Source organism: Corvus cornix, chromosome 21, assembly GCF_000738735.6.
Source record: "Corvus cornix cornix isolate S_Up_H32 chromosome 21, ASM73873v5, whole genome shotgun sequence".
NCBI lineage: Eukaryota > Metazoa > Chordata > Aves > Passeriformes > Corvidae > Corvus > Corvus cornix.
The window spans coordinates 2,977,730-2,997,868 of NC_046350.1; the positions used below are offsets into that span (position 1 = coordinate 2,977,730).

Genomic DNA, 20,139 nt, shown 5'->3' on the forward strand with positions numbered 1-20,139 from the left:
TGAGCAGCCCCAGGAAGGCGCGGGGCACTGCTGGCGGGGTTTATCGTTTTAATCTCTGGAAAGGCAGGCGGTCTGGGCGCAGGTGAGCCGGAAGCTGGCCGTGAGCGGCTCTGGAGGGGCAGGAGTGAGGGCGAGCGCGCTGCATCGGCGAGTGGTGCCAGCGGGGCGTGCGGCGAGCCCAGCCGCAGCGGCCGAGCCGGGCAGTGCGCACGGAGCCGCATGTCCCACGCCGCGGCAGCTCGCTTTGCAACGGGCAGCACAAAGTGGCGGTGGGCTGGCGGCAGCGGGATGGGGGCGTGGGGAGGGCTACGGGTGCCTGGGGCGGTGGTGGGGGCTTCTCTGGGTTGGGCTATGTGGCCATCCACGGCAGGAGGAGGGTGCCGAGGCATGTCGCGGTCCATGGGAGGACCTGCCAGCCTCCTCCTGCTGCGAAGAGCCAGGATGCGGTGTGGCGTGGCTAGTGCTTGGCTATGTCCCCCTTCTTAAGGATGATCTGTCGCTGCCAGGGCGCCAGCTTTGTCTCATCGTACCCGAGAGTCCTTAGCTTTTCCGACTGCTCCTTCTCCTTCTCCTCCTCCTCCCGCTTCAGCTTCTCCTGCTCTTTCCTGCTCAGCAGCAGAGGGCACAGGGCGCCGCGGTCACCAGAGCCGCGGGAGCCGCCGTGCCCGCCCACCCAAGGAAGGGGCTTGCGGCACTCACCGTTTCTGCTCCCTGCGAAGGCAAAGGGGAGAGTGGGGTTAGCAGAGCCTCGGGAGTGACCGGCTGGTGCGGCATCCCCCCGACCCTGGCTCACCTCTCTTCCTCCAGCTTCTTGCGCAGGATGTCCCTCCTCCAGGCTGGCATGCTGGCCAGGCGCGCCTCCTCTTCTTTCTCCTGCAACAGACAGCCGTGTTACCGGCACTGCCGGGAGCCCGCCCTCACTGCCGGCACCATGGGGCCGCAGCATCGTCCTGGTGCGTGGCATCACATCCTTCTGGCAGCCGCCCTCCTTGGCACGGTACTGGTGGGGTTCACCAGCACATGGCTCGCCGACGCGCCCCTCACTGCCCGCCTTCCGCCGGCGCCGGGAGGAGGAAGGAGCGCGTGGCGTGGCCAGCCCTTGCAAGCACACCACAGCTTTATTGCATGACACGCGGGGGCCCACGCTGCCCCGGCACCGCAAACGCCACACCAGAGGAGAGCGCAGCCCGCCGCTGCACCTCCCACACAACACACAGCCACGGCAAGCGGCACACACTGCAACCTCGGCCGGGGGCCGCGCAGAACAACACCCAGCCCTCTGCCAAGCTGAGCTGCACCACGAGCCACAGAGGCAGGCGAGCGCAGCCGGGCACCAGGCCATAGCTGTCCCCTGAGCTTGCTACCGCCCCACGCCACACCACTGGCACAGCCTGCAGCATCCCGCCGGGATCAGGTGTCGAACATCTCTGCCTCCTTCTCCTTCCAGAAGGAGAAGCTGCGGTCAATGAAGCGGCAGACGTCCTCCTCGCTGAACTCCCCCAGCTCCGGCACTGGCACTGCTGCCCCCTGCCCTTCCGGGGCCATGGTGGGGGGCTCTGGTAGGCTCTCTGCCACTGCCACAGGGTCATCCCCAAAAAACTCCTGCACGAGGTCCTCAAAGCCGTCAAGCCAGTGGCGGGGGCCAGCCTCGACCTGCTCCAGCACGGTGCGGTGGAAACAGCGGACGCGGTGCCAGCTGTGGCTGCCCAGGCGGTCAAACATCTCGTAGCAGAGGAGGTGGCGGAAGCGCCGCTCCTCGGGGCTGAGGGGCATCTCCAGCAGCTGGAAGTAGCCCCAGCATGAAGAGGTCGAGCGGGAGGCTGTCGTGGGGCATGGGCGAGCCGCCGACGTGGGGCAGGAAGTGTTGGGGCCAGTACAGCACTGTGGTGCGGCTCAGCCGCCGGATCTGACGCCCTGGGACCCGGCGGGCAACACTCCTCCAGCGGGCCAGCAGGCGCCCCGCTGCCGGCCGCCGCCTCCCCGGCCGCCGCGGCCGCTCCTCCCCAGGCACCGCCGCGAGTGCTCGCTTCTTCCAGTGCTCCAGGAAGAGGAAAACGGCGCGCTCCTTGCACCCCTTGGTGCGTTCATGTGGGCTGCTTGGCTCTGGCAGCGCTGGCCTGCTCCGCCGCAGTGCCCCATCCCCGTATTCCTCCTCCAGGATGGGTCGGCGGGTGCTACCAGGGGGTTGCACCCGCTTGCGCTTGGTGACCCTGGGGGGAGGTGCAGGGGGCCCCCCTGGCCCCTCGTAGTTGGCCTTGAGGCTGCGGACGGAGACACCGCAACCCAGGATCTCGCGCCGGGCGTCGTGCTGGGCACCGGGGCTGCCCACCGCTCCCCCCGCCCCAGGGCCCTCCCGGTCCCTCAGCGTGGCTGGTGGTGTGGCCGGGCTCCTCGGCAGTGTGGGGGACTGGCTGCCGCGGGCAGGCACGTCCTCCTGGGCGAGGGCGAAGCGCCGGGGTGCCGGGGGCGCGGAGAGCGGCACGAGTGGTGGCAGCTCCTCCTCCGGCGCCCCTGGAAGCGGCTGCCCCGGCTGCGCCTCGTGCATCACCCGCAGGCTCCCCAGCTGCCTCTCCAGGTGCTGCATGTCCTCCTCCCGCATCGGCTGCCCGGCGGGTCCCGGCATGCCCCCGCGGGCAGGTGGCCCGCGCCGGCACAGGGGCGGCGAGCGGCTCCCAGGCTGCGGCGGGAAAGAGGGCAAAGGGGCTCTTGAGGCCGTGCCGCACGCACCTCGTGCCACTGCCGCCGTGTGTGGCATCCCCGGGGTGTGACGCCCCTGCATGCAGGTAGGGTGGTCCCCCAGCCCAACTGGGAGCCGGAGGCAATGCCGCGCACGCCATCTCGCCAGGTCCTGAGCTGCTTGGGCCATGCCCGCGCCGCGCTCGCCGCCGCAGCACGTGGGACCCCCCTACCTTGCGCCGCTGCTCCTCTTCCTCCTGCATGCGGAGCTGCAGCTTGCGCACCATCACCTGCCGCTTCCACTCGGGATGGGTCGGCCCTGCTCGTCCTGGCTCGGCACCAGCGCCTCCACCTCCACCGCTGCCCCAGCGCCTACTGCTGGCACCGGTGAGCTTCCGTTCAGCACTGGCTCTGGTGAGCCCCCTGCCAGCAGCGTGGTGGCCAGCAGCCTCGGGGGTGGCCGGCGGGGTGGGCGTCCTGGTGGGTGACGGGGACGACACTGGCGACTCTGCCTGTGGAAGGAGGGAGGGAGGGCGGTGGGCACTTGCCGTGTTGTGCTGCGCCGCGCCACCGGCTCCCCTGGCCCCCATCACCACCTACGTTGGCCCCTGCCTGGCCGCTGCCGGAGAAGACGGTGGTGAAGCCTTTGCTCTGTGGCGTCGGCTTGAGGCTCTTCCCAGCTTTGATCTCGGCCAGCAGCTCCGAGTTGTCGCCGGTGGGGGACATCATGTTGAAGGACTTGGTGCCTGGAGGGAGGCAGGAGGGGCAGTAAGCACCCCGCCAGCACCATCTCCCTGCCTCTGTGAATCCTCCATCAGCTTGCAGGGTAGTGGGGTGGAGGGGTGGCTGGCTGACTGCCCCCCTCCCCGCCATCCAGGAGCCCCTGGAATGCCCCTGAAGCAGCGTCCTGACACCCAGCTCACCGGTCCACAGGAACAGCACATCACCCAACTCCTGGGTCCATCAGACCCCAGTGGAGCAACCCCCCAGCACTCAACAACCTGGCACCCCAGCTCCGCAGATCCGTAAGACCAGCACTCCAACAGCAGTTTACAGGGTCCATGGCACCCTGCCGGAGCAGCACCCCAACACTAAGCTGCAAGGGTCCCAGGCTGGCCCCAGCCCCGAATGTCACCCCATGCCCCCGAGGCACTATGCTGCAACAGAAGCGTGTCTCTGGAGGGACGGCTCCATGGCCGGTGACAGCGCCGGCACTGCAGGACGGCCCCTACGCTCCCCTGGCAGCTCCCGGCAGCGATGCACCAATACCCTGAGCCAGACCCCCTGCCAGCCCGGTGCCCAAAGGGCTGCGTGGCACCGGCACCCCGGGGTTGCTTTGCCCACTGCTCGTGCCACCCGCCCCGCGAGCACCCACCGTCCGTGCCAGCCATGCGTGAGTCCCTAATGGCCCATGGTACCGTGCCAAGGCAGAGCCCCCTCCCCGCGGCCGGCGCCCGCAGCTCGCTCCGCTCGGCTGCGCCACGCCGGAGCCAGAGGGCTGCGGGTGCTGAGGGCCCAGCGGGACGCGCGCGCTGCCATCCAGCGCCGGCTGAGACCCCCCGTCCCGGGACCGGCGCTAATAAAGCGGGCGCCGAGCAGCGGCCAAGCCCGGCTGCAGTCAGCGGCGGGGAGCGGCCGGTGCGCTCACGTGGCGGGGTCACGCCGGCCGGCTGAGCGCGAACAAAGGCTCTCTGTGTGCGGGGCCGCGGGGCCGCGGGGCCGTGGGGCCCGCCTGCCTGCCCAGCCCTGCCTGGCGGCTTCGGTAGCCCCGCACCAGCGCTTGGCCTCCCGCGTGGCACCGCCGGCCGGCGACGCGCAGCGAGGGCTCGGCCGCGGGAGCGCCGCGGGCAGGTGGCAGCCCCAGCAGCCATCGGTGGCCCGTGGCTGCAGCACAGGACGGCGCCGGGACGGGCCCCTCCGGCTGTGCCCCGCGCCAGGGCACCCCCTGAGCAGGGAGGAGCGTGGGACCGCGGTACTTACTCTTCATCTGCCTGAGCGCCTTTCCTCCTAGGGAGAGAAGCAGAGAGGCGGCGCAGGGCGCGCGGCAGAGGAAGGATTTGGCCACCGCGAGACAAGAGAGAAGAGAAGCGGCCAGCAGTGAGAGCAGGCAGGGGCGAGCGGGCGTGGGGGCCCCCGCGCCGACACCGGAGGAGAGAAGGACAGAAAGGCTGTCAGGAGCCGCGCGGCCGAAGTGCCGCGGGAGGAGACGAGCCAAGGCGGTCAATGCCACAGTGCAGCCAATGGGACAGTGCCCAGGATCACCCCCCGTGCCCACCCGGCACCCTGCCACTTACTTCCCGTAGAAGAGGAGGAGCGGCGGGGCCCGGCGGGAGTCTCGGCGAGCGGGGCGGCGGTGGGGGCGTCGGGCAGGAGGTGTCGGGCAGTGGGGGGGCGGGGGTGGGGGCGGCAGCTCGGCACCAGGCTTGCTCTCCCATTGCTCATGGTGTCCGCCGAGATGGGTGATGCCTGGAAGAGAGCATGGGCAGGCGTTGCTCGGTGCCGGTGCCACTGAGCTGTGCACAGGCTCGCGGCACGGGTCTCACCTCCTCGGTGTGCGCCATTCGCTGGGGGCCTGGCTGCTCGGCCACAACGTGCCCCAGGTGCTTGTAGTAGTCACCGGTGCTCGGCTGCTTGCCGAAATTCCTTGACCGCCTGCTGGAGTCGGCCCGGCGCAGGCCCTCGGGACTGCTGTCACGCGATGCCAGCTGCAAGGGGAGTCCACCTCAGCACCGCCGTGCCTGGCTATGACCGTGGCGCAGGGCCGTGGTCGAGTAGGACCGTGCCAGCGGTTTGCCTTGGGCCAGATGCAGAGCCAGGAGGGACAACAGGTGCGTGCCCTGGGGTCTGTTCGGCAAACGGGGCTGCGTGCCACGGTGGCAGCGTGCGGCATCAGTGCCTGGCACTGTGACCCCATAGCCTGTGCCCAGGATCCTGGCCAAGCCTCCCCCGGGATAACCCCCTGGGAACAGGAGCGCCGAGCCCCAGCCCCGCAGATTACCGGAAGCTTATCCCGCGCGGGGCTGGGGCCCGGTTCCAAACCTCCCTCTGAACAGGGCTCTCAGGCAGCGCAGCCTCAGCTCACCCCGGCGCATTCCACAGCGGCTTTGCGAGTTGTGCTGCCGAGAGCCGCGCTGCAGGGGGCTGTGCCTGCTCCCCGGGTTTGGGGTGTCACCGCGGCACAGCCCTGCTCCCCTTGCTGGGGGCCCCGCTATTTGTATTTCTCCGTATGCCACCTCCACCCATGGCATTTTCACAGTGAGCCCGGGTGCTCGCCGCCGCCGCCAGCCCCAGCTAAGTCAACAAACGTCAGCTCGGTGCTTCCTGCTCCAGCTGCCATGGGAGTTGTGCCAAGCCTGGCTCCAGCTCCGGCAGTCCAAGCCCCGGTCTGGCGCTAGGGTCCGTGCCGCTGAGCCCCATTTCATGCGGTACCCACACCACTGTGGCACCGCTCTGCCACATGCCCACATCTCCCCAGGACAGCCCGTTACTGCGGTAAGCACTAAAGAGCCAAGGCCCTGTGCATCGAGCGCTGTGGGGTCCCGAGCCCGCCACGTGCCTGGCACACACTGTTCTACCGAGACCCCCACCCCATGTGCCCCATCCCCCAGAGTGCTGGGCTCTGCCAGTGCCCTGACCGTGGCCAGAATCCTGTCCCCGGTGGGGTGGCGAGAGCCATGGTAGGGGGTCAGGGCGACCCCAAACCTACTGCATCCTTATGCTCCCCCAGCCCGCCATGGGGGGCTGCACCCCTCTTACCTGTGCACGCCTGGCTGAGCCCTCTCAGCTCCTGGCAGTGCTGGCTGTGCCACCCGACACCTGTGGTGCGGGCGACACCGGAGCCGGCCGCTCGGGTTACCGCCTGCGCAGCTGCCCACGCCCAGCTCGGCATGGTGCCGGTGGCATCGCCGGGGCCACATGGGCGCGGCTGCCATGGCATGGTGCTGCCGGGTGCCCCAGCCGGTGCAGTGGGCCCACCCAGTGCCATGGAGCCACCAGAGCATCACTGGCCCCAGCTTGCTGCATTCTCGTTGCAGGTTGAGCCCCAGCCCCCCCCCCAGCCAGCGTTGCAGGCAAGGCATGTGGCCTCCAGCTGGGACTGTCCCCTCCCAGTGCAGGCAAAAACTCCTCAAAAGGGAATGGGTGCCCCGTGGCATGTCCCTCCCGGGTGGTATGTCCCTTGAGCTGTGCATGGGGATTGGTGCAGGGGACGTGGTGCATGGGGCCGTACCTCTCGGCGCAGTGCTTGGCTCTCCACATGCCGCAGGTTGTTCTTGGCCCGCACGTAGATGTCAGCGGTGTGGGGGGCACTGGGGGGCGCAGGTGCAGGGTAGCCGGGGGGTGGCGGGGGTGGCCGGGTGGCGGGGGTGGGGTGGTGGTGGGGGGAAGGCAGGGGGTGGTGGCGGTGGAGGGCCCTCGCCTGCTGGGCCCCGGCCCCGTGGCTGCATCTCGGGGTCCAGCATGTCCATGTACGCCTGCATGTCCGCCAGCGCCGGCTCAGGCACCCCTGCGCAGGGCAGGGGGTCAGGGGGGGCTGGACCCGCACCCCCCGCCCCGCGCCCCCTGGCCCCGCACTCACGGGCGGCGGGGGCCCCTGGGGGGCCGCCCCTCTTCTCCCCGGTGCTGCACTGGCTGGAGTGGCAGGAGTCGTAGTTGGAGAGGGTGCTGGCAGGGGAGCCCACCTCGAAGCGCGCCTGGGGCACCGACGCCGTGGTGTTGGGCGATGACATGCCCGAGTCGGGCTGTCGGCATTCCCCATCCACCGAGGGGTCTCGTGACAGCACGCGGTGCTCCACGCTCTGCTGGCACAGCCATGGGGTCAGGCAGCAGGGCAGGGGTGGCGAGGCCCTGCGTGCTCCCGGTGTGCTCCCCATGCGCTCGTCCCCGGGCACTGCCGTACCATGTTCTCCACGGTGCGCAGGTACTGCGCGCAGTGGCTGTGGCCATTGTAGTCAGCGAGGTCGGCTGCTGTGTAGCCATCCTGGTCACAGATGCTGAGGTCGGCACCGTTCACCACCAGGATCTGGCAGCACTGGGGAGAGTGGGGGTGCATGGCAGGGCTGGAGGAAAGCCCCCCCCCCTCGCCCTGACACCCTGTTGGCTACCAGCACCCACCTCCAGCTCGCCATTCTCGGCGGCATCATGCAGCGGTGTGCCGCCCCAGCTGTCAGCAGTGATCTCCCCGCCGTGCAGCAGCAGCCAGCTCAGCACCTTGGCATGGCCGCGGCTGGCAGCGAAGTGCATGGCTGTGGCCCCCTCGGCGTCCCGCTCCGACAGGCTCACCGTCGTGAAGCTCATCTGTGTGGGCAGGTGGGCTGAGCACTGAGGCTGTGCGCCCCGTGCTGTGCCACCACGCCGTGCCATGCTGTGCCTGCACAGCGCTTACCAGCCATACGATGACAGTGTTGTGGCCCATCTGGGCGGCGGCGTGCAGTGGGGTCATGCCGTCATAAGCGCGCGCGTGGGGGTCAGCCCCACAGTCCTGAACCAGGTACTGGATGATCTCCAGGTGGCCCTCCTGGCAGGCGAGGTACAGCGGGGTGGCCCCCGTCTTGGTCTGGGCACTCAGGGTACTGCAAGTGGGGCACAGCACCTGTCACCTGTGGCCACTGCTACTGCCAGTGCTGGGACAGGGGGCAGGCAGGATATAGGGACATGAGGATTTGAGGGACACAAGGAACATGGGGAGGTGCAAGGGACACAGCTGCGGGCAGGCAGGGCAGTACCAGGGCTGGGAGCTGTCCACCCCATGGCTTCCCATAGGTCCCCATACGGTGGCGGTGGCTGCAGCTGCAGCGGGAGGTCACTAAGTTAATCAGCCTGCTTAGGCTAAGCTCCTTCCTCCGGCTGTTTTTGGACACTGCAATTTAGTCGTATTTTAAAGTAAGCTGCTTACACAGCACCAGACGTGGAGCCGGTGGGGAAAGGCCAACCTTCACCATGGCACTGCCCAGCCCAGCTGCCGGGTATCAGAGTCCCCTCACTGCCCCAAAAGGCCTTGGCATCCTTGTGTCTCTCGTCCTGAACTGTGTATCCCAAATTGTGCAACCCAAATCCTGAATCCCATATCTTTTACCCCACATCCCCCACAGACCCTTATTCCGCATCCCACATCCTGCATCCTGCCTCCCCACCCCACAGGAAGCTGTTTTATTAAGTGCTCCATAAAAAAACCTGTTGAATATTTAAAAAAGGAAGAGCAATAAATACTCTGCTCTGTTATCGCAATGATCGCAGGCCCTTAATAATTGATCCCTGTAACTGTGAGACAGGTTGTGGCCAGAGCTCCCTTCCCGCTGTGCCGGGTGTGCCGTGCCACAGAGTGCCTGCCCCGCGGTCCAGCAGTGCCAGGCTGGCACAGCGCTGGGTGCTCCCTGAGCAGGGGCTGGGGATGGGGCTTGGGGCATGGGGGACAGCGGGAGCACAGGCACAGGGTCAGCCCCTGATTCCCATTTCCCAGTAACTGGGAAGGGGTTAAGCCACTTGGGCAGCACCAGTAAACTGCTTTGCCAGATGGCTGGGACCCCATGCTGGGCCACCGGCTGCCGGGGGCCCCGCGGGCCTGTGCGAAGGTGGGCTGGGAGCGCCAGCATCCCGCAGCGGCACCAGGGATTGGATTTCGCAGCTGTAACAGAGCCTCCGGGCAGGCGCGGGGCTGGGAACAGGGCCAGCCCTAAATAATTCAGGGGGAAGGCGGTGACAGCAGCGGAGCAGCCCCGGCAAGCAGCGTGAAAGGCAATGCGAGCGCCGTGCCACACCTGGGCCGACACAGTGGGCATCGAGCAGGAGCAGTGACTGATTTGGGGCTGGGCTCGGGCTGCAGGGGTTAATCCCAGAGGTGCTCAGGGCTAAAATGAGCCCCACCTGGGGCAAGGAGATAAAGAACTGGGGCTGGGACAGCTGTGGCCAGTGAGTGCCATGGGATGCAGGGGTCCTGCAATGAGCTCTGTGGCCCTGCCTGGGGGAAAGGATGCAGGGGTCTGGGGTTGTGGCACCCAGAGACAGAGGGGTGCCGAGCCCCGGTTCACATCCCGTTGCCTCAGGACTCCCTGGATGTGGGAGAGCTGTGCAACCCCTCTCATCTACAGCCCTGGAGCCTTCCAGGGACAATGTGGAGCAATAGCGCATCCCCCCGGCTTCTCTTTGGCCGGGTCTGTGGGTTATTTCTAGTGGCCTCTGCCCACCACGGGAAATCGGATTAAGGGCCACCTAATCGCCTGCTGCAGCCTCGTGGCGAGGTCCGGCATCGCGGGCCCTGTGGGCTGCTATGTCATGTAACCCGGGGACCAGCCCGGCCCAGGTACCGCTCAGGAGGCAAAGCGAGGATGCTGCCGCGACCGAGCCGTCTGAGAGAGGCTGCCATGTCCAGCAATGCCCACGGACCTGGGCAAACGGAAAGGTCGTCTCCGGCGCGGGGAGCAGCCTCTCCTCGGCGGTCAGCCTAATCCATTTACATAACAGCGGGCGGACAAAGGCGGCTGTGTTATCGCCCCGCGCCAGGAGCCGACTCAGCGGCCAGTGACAATATTTCTGCCAGCGCTCGCCCCTCTCTTCCTCGCCCTTTCTTTCTGGGCCATAAAGAAGGTGCAGCTGGCTGCCCAGCCTGATAACGTGGCCGCGTTGCCCTTGGAGCTGGGGGATCAGGGTGGCTGCAGCATTCGTCCCCAGTGCTGGCACCTTGCCAGTGGCTGGAGGGAGGGTTAGGGCCACAGCAGGCACCCTGTCCTCCCACTAGCCCCTCTCCTGCTGGTGGATGCCAAGTTTCCGGCAGACCCTGTCTCGCTGCCAGCAGTGGGGGCCGTTACCTGGGGCAGTGTCCCAAGAGGAGTCGCAGGGAAGGGAAATCCCCTTTGACCGCAGCGTAGTGGACGGGCAGTGCTCCCGTGTTGGTGGCCGCCGTGGGGTCGCTGCCTCCAAAGCGGAGGAGCCAGTCGATCACCTCATGGTGACCAAAGCGGGCTGCCAGGTGCAGGATGGTGGCACCAGAGTTGTCTGTATCCTGCAGGAGGAAGTGGGACGGCTGTCAGTACGAGGGACCAAGCCCTTCCGACAAGGGGGCTGGGGACCGCAGGCAGCCATGGGGCATCCCCCAGCCCGGACCTGCTTCCGGGCGGATGGGATGGCCAGGATGAAGTTCCTGTCCGTACCGAGCGGGGCTGGAGCAGGAGCACAGGGCATTGGAGGGACCATGGGACCAGCGTGTCTGCCCTCCGTCAGGGCCTGCGTCCGCACAGTGAGTGCAGCACAATGCCCTCCTTGTTCTACCGGCCGCGGAGCCGCTAACCGCAGGGACTCGCCGCCGAGCCCCGCTGTGCCGCCGGCCCGTCCGCCCTTGACGCTCGGTGGGGCGCGGGTAGGGCTGGCCCCTGGCCAGGAGGTCGCCGATGTGTTGACCCCTTACTTCCCGATTAATCCCCGCTTCCAGCCCCGCCGCCGCCTCCTCTTCCTTCGGCCGTCACATGTCTTTAACCCTCGGCCGGCCCCGGGGCAAGCCGTTTACCGCCTCCGTCCCGCCGTTGTGTAACCCCGGGAGGGGGCGGCAGCCCCGGGGAATATGTGCTGCCCTCGCGGCTGAACCCCTCCGGGATGCCGGGGACTCTCCGGGTCCGTCGGATGCCGCCCGGTAGGCACAGTGGAGCCCTGCCCGTGCCGGCTGAGACGGACCCCGGCTCGCCGTCGGCAGAGTTGGGAGCACCACGCGTGACCGTCTCCCACGGCCACAGCCACCCACACGGGACCGCGGAACGTGTCCCCGGCCTCCCGCGCCACCGAGAGCCCCTCCGCCGCCCCCCGCGACCCCGCTCGCACCTGCACGCCGCAGCCCCCCTGCGTGAGCAGCCACTGGAGACAGGCGAGGTTGCCGGTGGCGGCGGCGTCGTGGGCCGGCGTGGCCCCGTTTCGCGCCCGCGCGTCCCCACGGAGCGCGGCCTCGGCCGCCAGGTACCGGAGGCAGGCGAGGCGGCCGGCGCGGGCGGCGTGGTGCGCGGGGGACGCACCCAGGGCGTCCCGCAGCCCCGGCCGGAGTAGCCCGGCCGCCCGCAGCCCCCGCAGCGCCTCCACGTCGCCCTGTCCGCGCCGCCAGCAGCACACGCTCCAGCGCCATCCCGGCGGCGGCCCCGGCCCCAGCGGCCCCGGCGGCGGCCCCAGCGGCCCCGGCGGCGGCCCCGGCCCCGGCGGCCCCGGCCGCCGCTTGGCACTGCACGGCGCACCCGCCCCGCCGCCCCCCGGCCCCGCCGGCTCCTCCTCTCCCGCCCCCGGGGCCGCCCCTCTGCCCGCCCCGCCCGACGGCGCGGCGCGGCGATTGCCCGCTGCTCGGGACCCCCGCACCGCTCCCCCTGGCCTCAGCTGGGCAGCCGCACTTTGCCGAGTGACGGCCGGGACCGGGACCGGGACCGGTGAAGGTCCGGGGGAACCCCAAAGCGGACCGTGCCCGGCTGCTGGCGCCGCTGTCCGCCGCCCTGAGCAGCGGATCCACGGGTGTCCCCGCCCGCCGTCCGCCCACGCGATAGGCGCGGCAAAGATGGGCTCCTCCGGCCGGCCCGACGTGCGCTGCCGGTCCTGGCAGGGCAGGCAGAACGGGGGGCGCTGGGCGGGCAGCTGCCCCGCCTCAGCCGGCCGCGGGGTGTCGGCACCACGGGAACCGACGGCGGGTCCGTGGGCAGCGCGGGCAGCGGCGACCGCTACCGCGGGGACCGGGACATGCAGCGGGCGGCGTGGGCGGGCAGGCGGGGACCACCCCGCAGTCAGGACCGCGGTCAGCGGCGGTGCCTCTCGATCAGCACCGAGGACAGCGGCGAGGCCGCCCTGCCCGCCTCCTTCCCTGCCTGCCCCCCGCCCTCCCGGCCCAGTCCTCCCGCCCTGCCCCGCCGGCGGCTCATAAAGCCGGTAGTGGCCCGGAGCGCGGGAGCACCATGTCCCCGCCGGGCGTCGCGCTGCAGGCACCCCGGCTCCTGCGCCTCCCTGCTGCCTCTGCCGAGCCGTGCAAGGTGAGAGCTTCGGCATTCCCTAACCCTCGCGCCCCTCTGCCCGCCGACCCTCCGGTCCCTCACGGAGACGCGCCGCCGCTCTCGCATCAACGAGAGCCGAGAGCTCGCCGTCGGCGAAGCCGTGAGTGCCGCGGCTCCCGGCACCCCGGGTCCCCCGGGCCGCATCATGGACCCCCTCCGGACCCTGCGTGCGTTCCACTGCGAGTTGTCACTGCCTGCTCGGGACCGTCGCCACCACCCGACCCAAAATCCGTGGGTGACCGGGGGAGCTGTGTCCCAACCGGAGAGAACCGACGGCGCCGGGAACGCGGGCGGGGGGGAGTGCTGCCCGTGCCGACCCGAAGACCCTGGCTCCCACGAGTCCCCGCGCTGACAGGGCACTCCCGGGGCGGCGGAGGAACCCCAGTCCCGGTGGGGTCACACGACTCCGCGGGCAGCACCGGAGCCGCCCCCTGCCCCGGCTCCCCGCGGCCCCGGCGCTCCTCCCCGCGCGGGGGCGAGGCGCGTGCTGCCCGCCAATGGCGGGGCGGTGTCCGGGACGGTGTCCGGGGCGTGTCCGGGGCGGTGTCCGGGGCGTGTCCGGGGCGCGGCGGGGCGTGGCCAAGCACGGCCGTGCCGCAGCGCCGCTGCGGGCGGGGCGCCGGTGCCGCCATGTCGGAGCTGGGGGCCGCGGGCCCGAGCCCAGCCGCCATCCAGGTGTCCAGGTACGGCCCTGTCACGGCCGGGGGCCCGGGCAGGGCTGGGCAGGGAGGCGGACGCGCTGGGGGCCGCGGGCGGGTGCCGGTCTCCAACCGAGATGTTGCCCGCCCTGCTGCCGGCATCGGCGGCACCGCCCGCCTTGGTTACGCTGCCAGTGACACCGGCCGCGGGCAGAGCGCAGGAGCGCCGCGCCCGTGCTCCGTTCTGCGGGGGCTGGGAGCGGGAAGGGCAGCCGCCGTTCTCCCGTCTGTGTCCCCGCGGCTCCCGGGCACGGTCGCCCTGAAACAGCAGCTCCTGTCCGGGCCGGCGAGCAGCCGCTGCCTCAGCTCCGCCCGGGGCCGTTATTCGCCGTTGGCAGAAAGGGCGGCTGCTGCCGGGAGGCCGCGTGGAGCAGCGGCACGTGCCCGGTTCGGTCTGTGCCGCAGCGGGGCCCGGCGGGGTGCGGCCCCGGTGAGGCGCCGGCTGCCCCGGCAGAGGCGCCCTGCTTCCTTCCGCTCTCAGCGGTAATTCGGAGCAGTTTCCATTGCCGCTCACAGGAGGCCGCGTGCGAGCAGCGATGGCCCGGCAGCTCAGCCGGTGGGCGATGCGCTGCCTCCGGGCAGCCGCACCGGGACCGGGCTGGGGGCGCGGCAGGGGTTGTGAGGTCTCATGTGCCTCCTTCGGCAGGATTATGCGCCCAGATGATGCCAATATCGCGGGGAATGTCCACGGGGGAACCATCCTGAAGATGATCGAGGAGGCAGGAGCCATCATCAGCACCCGCCACTGCAACTCCCAGGCCGGGGTGAGTAGGTGCCAGAGTGCCTGCCAGCCTTGGCCCCCCACCGCATCTCAGGGGCAGCAGGAGTCCCGCACTGGGAGTGTTTGTTTGCTCCTGCATGCAAACCACTGGTGTCTCTGGCTGCAGCTGGGGCCTGGTCCCAGTAGCTAGAAGCATTCTGCTGAAATTGTGGTTTACCAGCAGAGACATTATTGCTCATTATTGCTGTAAATGTTTTAACTCCCGAGAAAGGCGAGTCGGGGCAACGCTGGTGTTGGTTACAGATGGGGAAGGAAGCGTGGCCAGTGGCTGATAAGGTGGCGGTTGAAGAATCGGAGCCGCACATGGCATGGCCAGTTTGGCTGGTCTCAGGGAGCCGCCAGCTGTGGTCCTGCGTGGCGTGGCTGTGATCAGTACTTTGGCTGTCTCACCCTCCCCAGGAGCCCTGTGTGGCTGCACTGGCACGGGTGGAGCGGACGGACTTCCTCTCTCCCATGTGCATCGGCGAGGTGGCCAACGTCAGTGCTGAGATCACCTACACCTCCCGGCACTCTGTGGAGGTTCAGGTCAACGTGATGTCTGAAAACATTTTAACAGGTGGGTGGCTGCTGGAGGCTGTGTTCCAAAACTCCAGGAATAATGGTGTTAAGCTGAGAGCTCGCAGCGGTGACCCCGTCCTCTGCTCTGTCACTGGCAGCATTCGGCAGAGGGGAGAACTAGCGTGTTTATTGACAGAGCTGGGGGTGCAGGGAGGGCTGGTGCTGAGGGGGGAGGCCAGGCAGGCTCCCTGGGGTTTATGGCTCCATTGTAGTGAAGAACAGCAAAATCTGCTGGTAGCTCTTCCTGCCTGATTTGCTGCCTGTGGCTTTCTTTGGCCTGAAAAAGTCCCTTTTCCTGCTGTTGCTGTGACAACCAGTTCCGCTTGCTGGGACACCTTCCCAAAAGTGCATTATCACATCTGCTGCAAGCTATAGCCTGGCAGCAGCCAGCAGGGCAAGGGGCCACCGATGCCAGTGGCATTGCTGGTGTGTGCCCGACCCCAGACCGATGGCAGGTACAGCACCGCTGGCCTTGGCAACATCACCTGCTGCCCCCTTCTCCTCCAGGGGCAAAGAAGGTGACGAACAAGGCGACACTGTGGTATGTGCCACTGTCCCTGAAGAATGTGAATAAGGTCCTTGAGGTTCCCCCCATCCAGGTAGGACAGCTCGCTTGGGTCCCTCAAAACTGGAACTTGTCCTCTCTGGGGAATGGCACTAACCTGGCCCTGCTGGCACTCCCAGCTGTGCCAGTGGCTTTGCCAACCCCCTTCTTACCAGCCTTCTATTCCAGTATGCGAGAAAGGAGCAGGAGGACGAGGGGAAGAAGCGTTATGAGGAGCAAAAGCTGGATCGGCTGGAAACTAAGCAGAGAAATGGTGATGTGATCTTACCTGTCATCAACCCAGGTAACACGGGCAGTGTGTAGCCAATGCAAATTGCCCAGCAGTACTGGGAGGCCATACTGGTCCCCAGGGCAACTCCAGCCATCCCCAGGGCCCTGTAGCTGCAAGTGTGCGTTCTGAAACACCACACCAGGGATGGGGACGGGATTTTGGAGCCACAGTGTGTGAGTGGAAGGGGAGCTGAATGGATACCTGTAATGCCCTGCAGGGGCTGGTGGGTGAGATCTCCTCTCCAAAACCCGGTTCCTGTATCACTCCTTGCATCCCTTGTGTGCTTGTGTGCAGCTAGAGGTGGTTTTGCTCAGCAAGGGGTAAAGGCAAGTGCTGGGCAAAGGTGGCCTCTAGGCCTGGCTGGGGTCTTCAGGCAGAGGTGGAGAGGTGGCACGTGGGGAATGTTGGGGGAGGTGATGGGGGATGAAAGTTGCTCAAATGCTTTTTTCCCCTCTGTCCTCCCTGCTCACAGATAGGCAGACAAAAGGTAAGGCTTGGTGGGCACTGCTGCATGGGTGGTCACCCTGAGTGGGACTTGGCTGCTTTTCCCTCCTCTGAGCTTCTTTAACACCTCCCATTAGATAGAAAACACAGCCACTTCTGAGAGAGGATTTCCTCTGCTGGGAGTTCGGGGGTGTGACTTCTGTCACCTGGAGGTTGTGGTGGGACAGGGGTCACCATTATGTGCCAGGGTTGGGGGGGATGAAGGTGACGGTCTTCCCACCAAGGGGAGAACAGGGCTCTGTGCAGCAGGGTTTGGCAGGTTCAGCTGAGGGGGAAGCAGACAGCCGTGTGACCCAGTTCGCTCCTGTTTGCTTTCATGCTCTTTGAAAGCTTGAAAAGAAAGAAATGAGCTGAGCTAGAATAAAGTGGATGGGTGGGGATTAGAGGGAGGCAGCAACCCATCAGGTGGTGAACAGTCTCTGCTCTGCTCTTGGAACTTCTCCAGCCTGGTTTAACCACTGGTTTCAAAATAGTTCAGCTTTGTACAAGCCACCTCCATATTTTCTTCCTTTGGACAACTTTAGATGGGAGTATACGGGGGTGTATGGGTGCCAGCTGAGCAGTTCTCACCTTGCTTTGCTCTCTAACCAGAGCCACACACTGTTGGCTACAGCCAGTCCAGCCTGATCCACCTGGTGGGCCCGTCGGACTGCACGCTGCTGGGCTTTGTGCACGGAGGTGAGTGAGCACTGCCCTGCGCAGCAGCTGGGTGGCAGGTCCAGGTGGCTTTTCCATGGAGCAAAGTGTGGTAGGAGAGTGTTTTTGGTAGGCTCAGTGTTTTTGGTGGGCTCTGCCTCTGGAGGCACACAGGCCCCTTTGCCTTGACTGTCAGGGCCAGAGTTGCTTCAGCTGAGATGAAAGCTTCATCTTTTTCTGTGCCCCAAAAACTCATGCACTCGACCTGTAAATCCTACAGTTTTGTCATTGCCTCTGAGATTGCAAATCCCGGAGTACAAACACCCAGCGTGTGGCTGCAATTAGCTGAAGTCATTTCCTCTTGGCAGGCAGTGCCCATCACCTGCAGGGCCGGCACGTGTGGTGTAAGCCTAGGGAGAGGTGTGTTTTCTGAGGGCTGGGATAACACACCTAATTATGTCCATTAAAAAACAACCAACATGGCTCAGAGCTGTTTGGAGGTTTGTGGGACTGTTACGATCCAGTTTTAAGGTTCTTAGAAATGCCTCTGCCTGAATTAAGGTGCAAACGAGACCATATGCCAGTGACAATAGTAAGGGTTTTATTTGATGGTAAATATGAGAGAGAAAGAAGGATAGAAAGAAGTAGAAAATAGGTGGGGGGACAGAAAGAGTGACAGGGACAGAATAAGGAAAATACCACCACTCTGTGGATCCCAGCTATGTTCATTGATCCTCTCCAGCTGGTCGTCTTGGTGGTGAAGGTCCCCCCAGAAAGCATAGAATCCCATGGGTATATATGCTCAGGCTAGGTAGGCATGTCCAGGCATGGGGGGCAGTCTCTCACAGCAGACTCTGGGTCTTGTTGCATCGCATGCAGTCCTGTGAGGCCAAGCCTCTCATGTGAATGTCCCATGGATGTGCCCTGTGGGGTTGGGGGTTCCACAGCTGGGCCGGTTTGTGTAATCCGAGGATGGGTGTTTATTGCCTCTCACCAGAGGTTGCACCATGCACCCAAAATCTCCTCCTCCCACCCCAGTTGGGGGGAGTCTGTGTAAACCTGGCTTCTGTGAGCTGTGCTCTTCCCTCCCCCCACCCCAAACTCAGCTGGAGGCTTTGGCCTATTGTGGATGCATACCTTTCCCTCAGCCCGAGGTGACTGAACAATGGGTTTCCTTTTATCTAATCAGCAGTTCGACTTACAGTCCAAAGTTCTTCAGTGAGGTTTCTGTAGCTGCAGCTTCTTTAAAACTTTATATCAATGTTTGAGGCATGAACTGTTTCAGTCTCTCACAGGGACTGATACTGCCTTGCAAGGGTGAGGTTTGCTCAGAGAAATTTGAGAGAGACAGAGCTGACCGAAATCTTAATCACAGGTCTGTGAGGATGTCGCTGTGGCACTGACAGGAATCCCTGTGCTGGTACTGGGTTTTCCTGAAGTTGGGACTCAGTCTCCGGTCCAATTCCTCAGCATAGCTTTGTCCATGCTAAGGCCTTACTGACTTTTGTGTGGTTTTCCCCAAATCCCACTGATTTCCCTGAGACAGGACCCTCTCCTTCCCCTCACAGGTGTCACCATGAAGCTCATGGATGAAGTTGCTGGCATCGTGGCTGCCCGCCACTGCAAGACCAACATCGTCACTGCCTCAGTGGATGCCATCAACTTCCATGAGAAGATCAAAAAAGGTACCAAGGGTGGTGGCAGGCACAGTGGTCTTCTGTGTTGCCACACCCTGGCTCCCTTGGGTGTGCGCTCAGGACATGCTGGCAGAGAAGTTTAATCCCTGTTTGGTTAGTCCCGTGCTCCGCTTAAGACACAGCTTAAGCATAAAACATGCGGGACCCCTTGCTCCCTTCACCAGCTCCTCTCTGCTTCACAGGCTGCGTCATCACTGTCTCAGGACGCATGACATTCACAAGCAATAAATCCATGGAAATAGAAGTCTTTGTTGATGCTGACCCGTTTGTGGATGAGCCTCGGGAGCGGTACCGTGCTGTCAGCGCCTTCTTCACCTATGTGTCCCTGAGCAAGGAGGGGAAGCCCCTGCCCGTCCCGCAGCTGCTGGTAAGAGCTTTTCTCTCTGGACTGGAGCCAGCAGAGCCATCACCTCTCCTGCTCCTCCTGGGGCAGAGCCCAGCTGGCCTTTTTGTCCAAGAAATCCTCTTCCCTTGAATTACTCAGCAGAAAAATATGAGCACGAATGAGACTTTCCAGGGCAGGTCGCAGGGGTTTATGTTTGTTTTTGTTATTGTTTTGGGTTTGTTTGGTTTGGTTTTATTTTTTATTTCTTTTGAAAATTGCTGATGGGGAGGTTGGGGATTTTCTCCTTTCTCATGGTAGAGGACAGGCTGCATGCGGGCCCTGCACCTGGGGACCCTGAGTGGCAATGGAGCCCCCCATATCCCTAATTTCTGCTCCCCCTGGTATCCCTATTCCAGCCTCCTGCCTATTTTAGCTCCCCTAATCCTGGCAGGGCTTTGCTGATGTGGCGCTCCTGACTGGGGCTGTTTGTTGGTTAATATTTGATGTGGCACAGGTCTCCTGCTCGATGCAGGAGCACACTGGCAGTCATGTTGTGTGTTTGACAGAGGGCAGCTTCCCCCTCTGTGAGGGGAGGTGTGTTTCCCTCCTGCACACACTCGCAGCACACTGATGCCTCGGCTTTGCATTTGTTCTGTGGCCTCAGACGGAGACAGAGGATGAGAAGCGTCGCTTCGAGGAAGGGAAGGGCAGGTACCTGCAGACCAAAGCCAAGCGGCAGGCGCAGATGCAGGAGGCTGCCCAGCAGTGACCTGTCTGGCACCCTCGCCACCAGCGCCTGCCGAACATCCAGGTTGTTCCCATTCGTTTTGTGTCCAGTCTGCGCCAGCCCCATGCCTCTGCCCGCCCCAGCCTGCTGCCGCCGTCGCTGCTTTGCTGCTGATGGGCTCAGCACCGTAGACCTTGTGCTTCAGGGTGGCTGAAGCTCCCTGAAAGCCTCCAGGAGTCTTCCCAGGCACTTGCCATCCGCCTCCAGAGCCGTTGTCACTGTTTGATCCCGTTGGTGACGCTCCTGCCTGTGTCAGAGCCAGGACGGAGGCGTGTGGTGGCTTGAGGGGCGTGTGAGGCCGTGAGTCTTTGTGCTGCTGTGTGCGACTCGCTGGTTTGTCCTACCATGCACACCAAAGCTTTTGTACGTGTCGTGCCGCGCCAGGGCCGCACTGAATGTCTGTGACATCTCTAGGTAGTTCTCTGTGCACATCTAAGTTATTTAAGGAATCCTGTGGCATAAATAAAGTCTGTTTCATTGACTGGAATGAAAGGCTGACACCTTTATTTCAAACAATTGTGCTTTTTCTCCCTCCCCCAGATCCGCCCATGCTCCCCAAGTGGCGCCGGGCTCTCCCGACCGTGTTTTTAAGGAAGTCTGGCTGTTTGAGCGGCACCCCCAGAGCAGTTCCTGCTGG

The 20,139-nt window shown here is 65.2% G+C and overlaps 2 protein-coding genes across 7 annotated transcripts; one reads left to right on the forward strand and one right to left on the reverse strand.

Annotated features, from left to right (window-relative positions):
• Positions 1 to 31: 31 nt before the first annotated feature.
• On the reverse strand, positions 32 to 11,776 carry ESPN (espin). Its single transcript, XM_039563926.1, is given in 19 exon segments — positions 32 to 605; positions 700 to 711; positions 794 to 873; positions 2,910 to 2,986; positions 2,989 to 3,028; positions 3,030 to 3,188; positions 3,277 to 3,422; positions 4,971 to 5,041; positions 5,043 to 5,113; positions 5,196 to 5,381; positions 6,905 to 7,045; positions 7,047 to 7,180; positions 7,253 to 7,472; positions 7,574 to 7,705; positions 7,789 to 7,971; positions 8,060 to 8,246; positions 10,479 to 10,672; positions 11,482 to 11,742; positions 11,744 to 11,776. Coding segments are annotated over 19 exon segments (2,475 nt in total). The 3' UTR covers positions 32 to 457.
• Positions 11,777 to 12,149: 373 nt separating this feature from the next.
• Positions 12,150 to 19,989, forward strand: ACOT7 (acyl-CoA thioesterase 7). 6 transcript variants are annotated; one of them, XM_039563917.1, is made up of 10 exons: positions 12,150 to 12,659; positions 14,025 to 14,142; positions 14,559 to 14,715; positions 15,225 to 15,316; positions 15,451 to 15,565; positions 16,026 to 16,040; positions 16,649 to 16,735; positions 18,262 to 18,378; positions 18,573 to 18,757; positions 19,380 to 19,989. In XM_039563917.1, the coding sequence occupies exons 1-10, from the start codon at positions 12,373 to 12,375 to the stop codon at positions 19,482 to 19,484; spliced, it is 1,278 nt and encodes a 425-aa protein (XP_039419851.1). In that variant the 5' UTR covers positions 12,150 to 12,372; the 3' UTR covers positions 19,485 to 19,989. The 6 variants fall into 6 exon arrangements, with proteins under 6 accessions (XP_039419851.1, XP_039419846.1, XP_039419847.1 ...); XM_039563913.1 differs by lacking the exon at positions 12,150 to 12,659 and adding an exon at positions 13,257 to 13,363; XM_039563915.1 differs by lacking the exon at positions 12,150 to 12,659 and adding an exon at positions 13,766 to 13,934.
• The last annotated feature ends 150 nt before the right edge of the window (positions 19,990 to 20,139 follow it).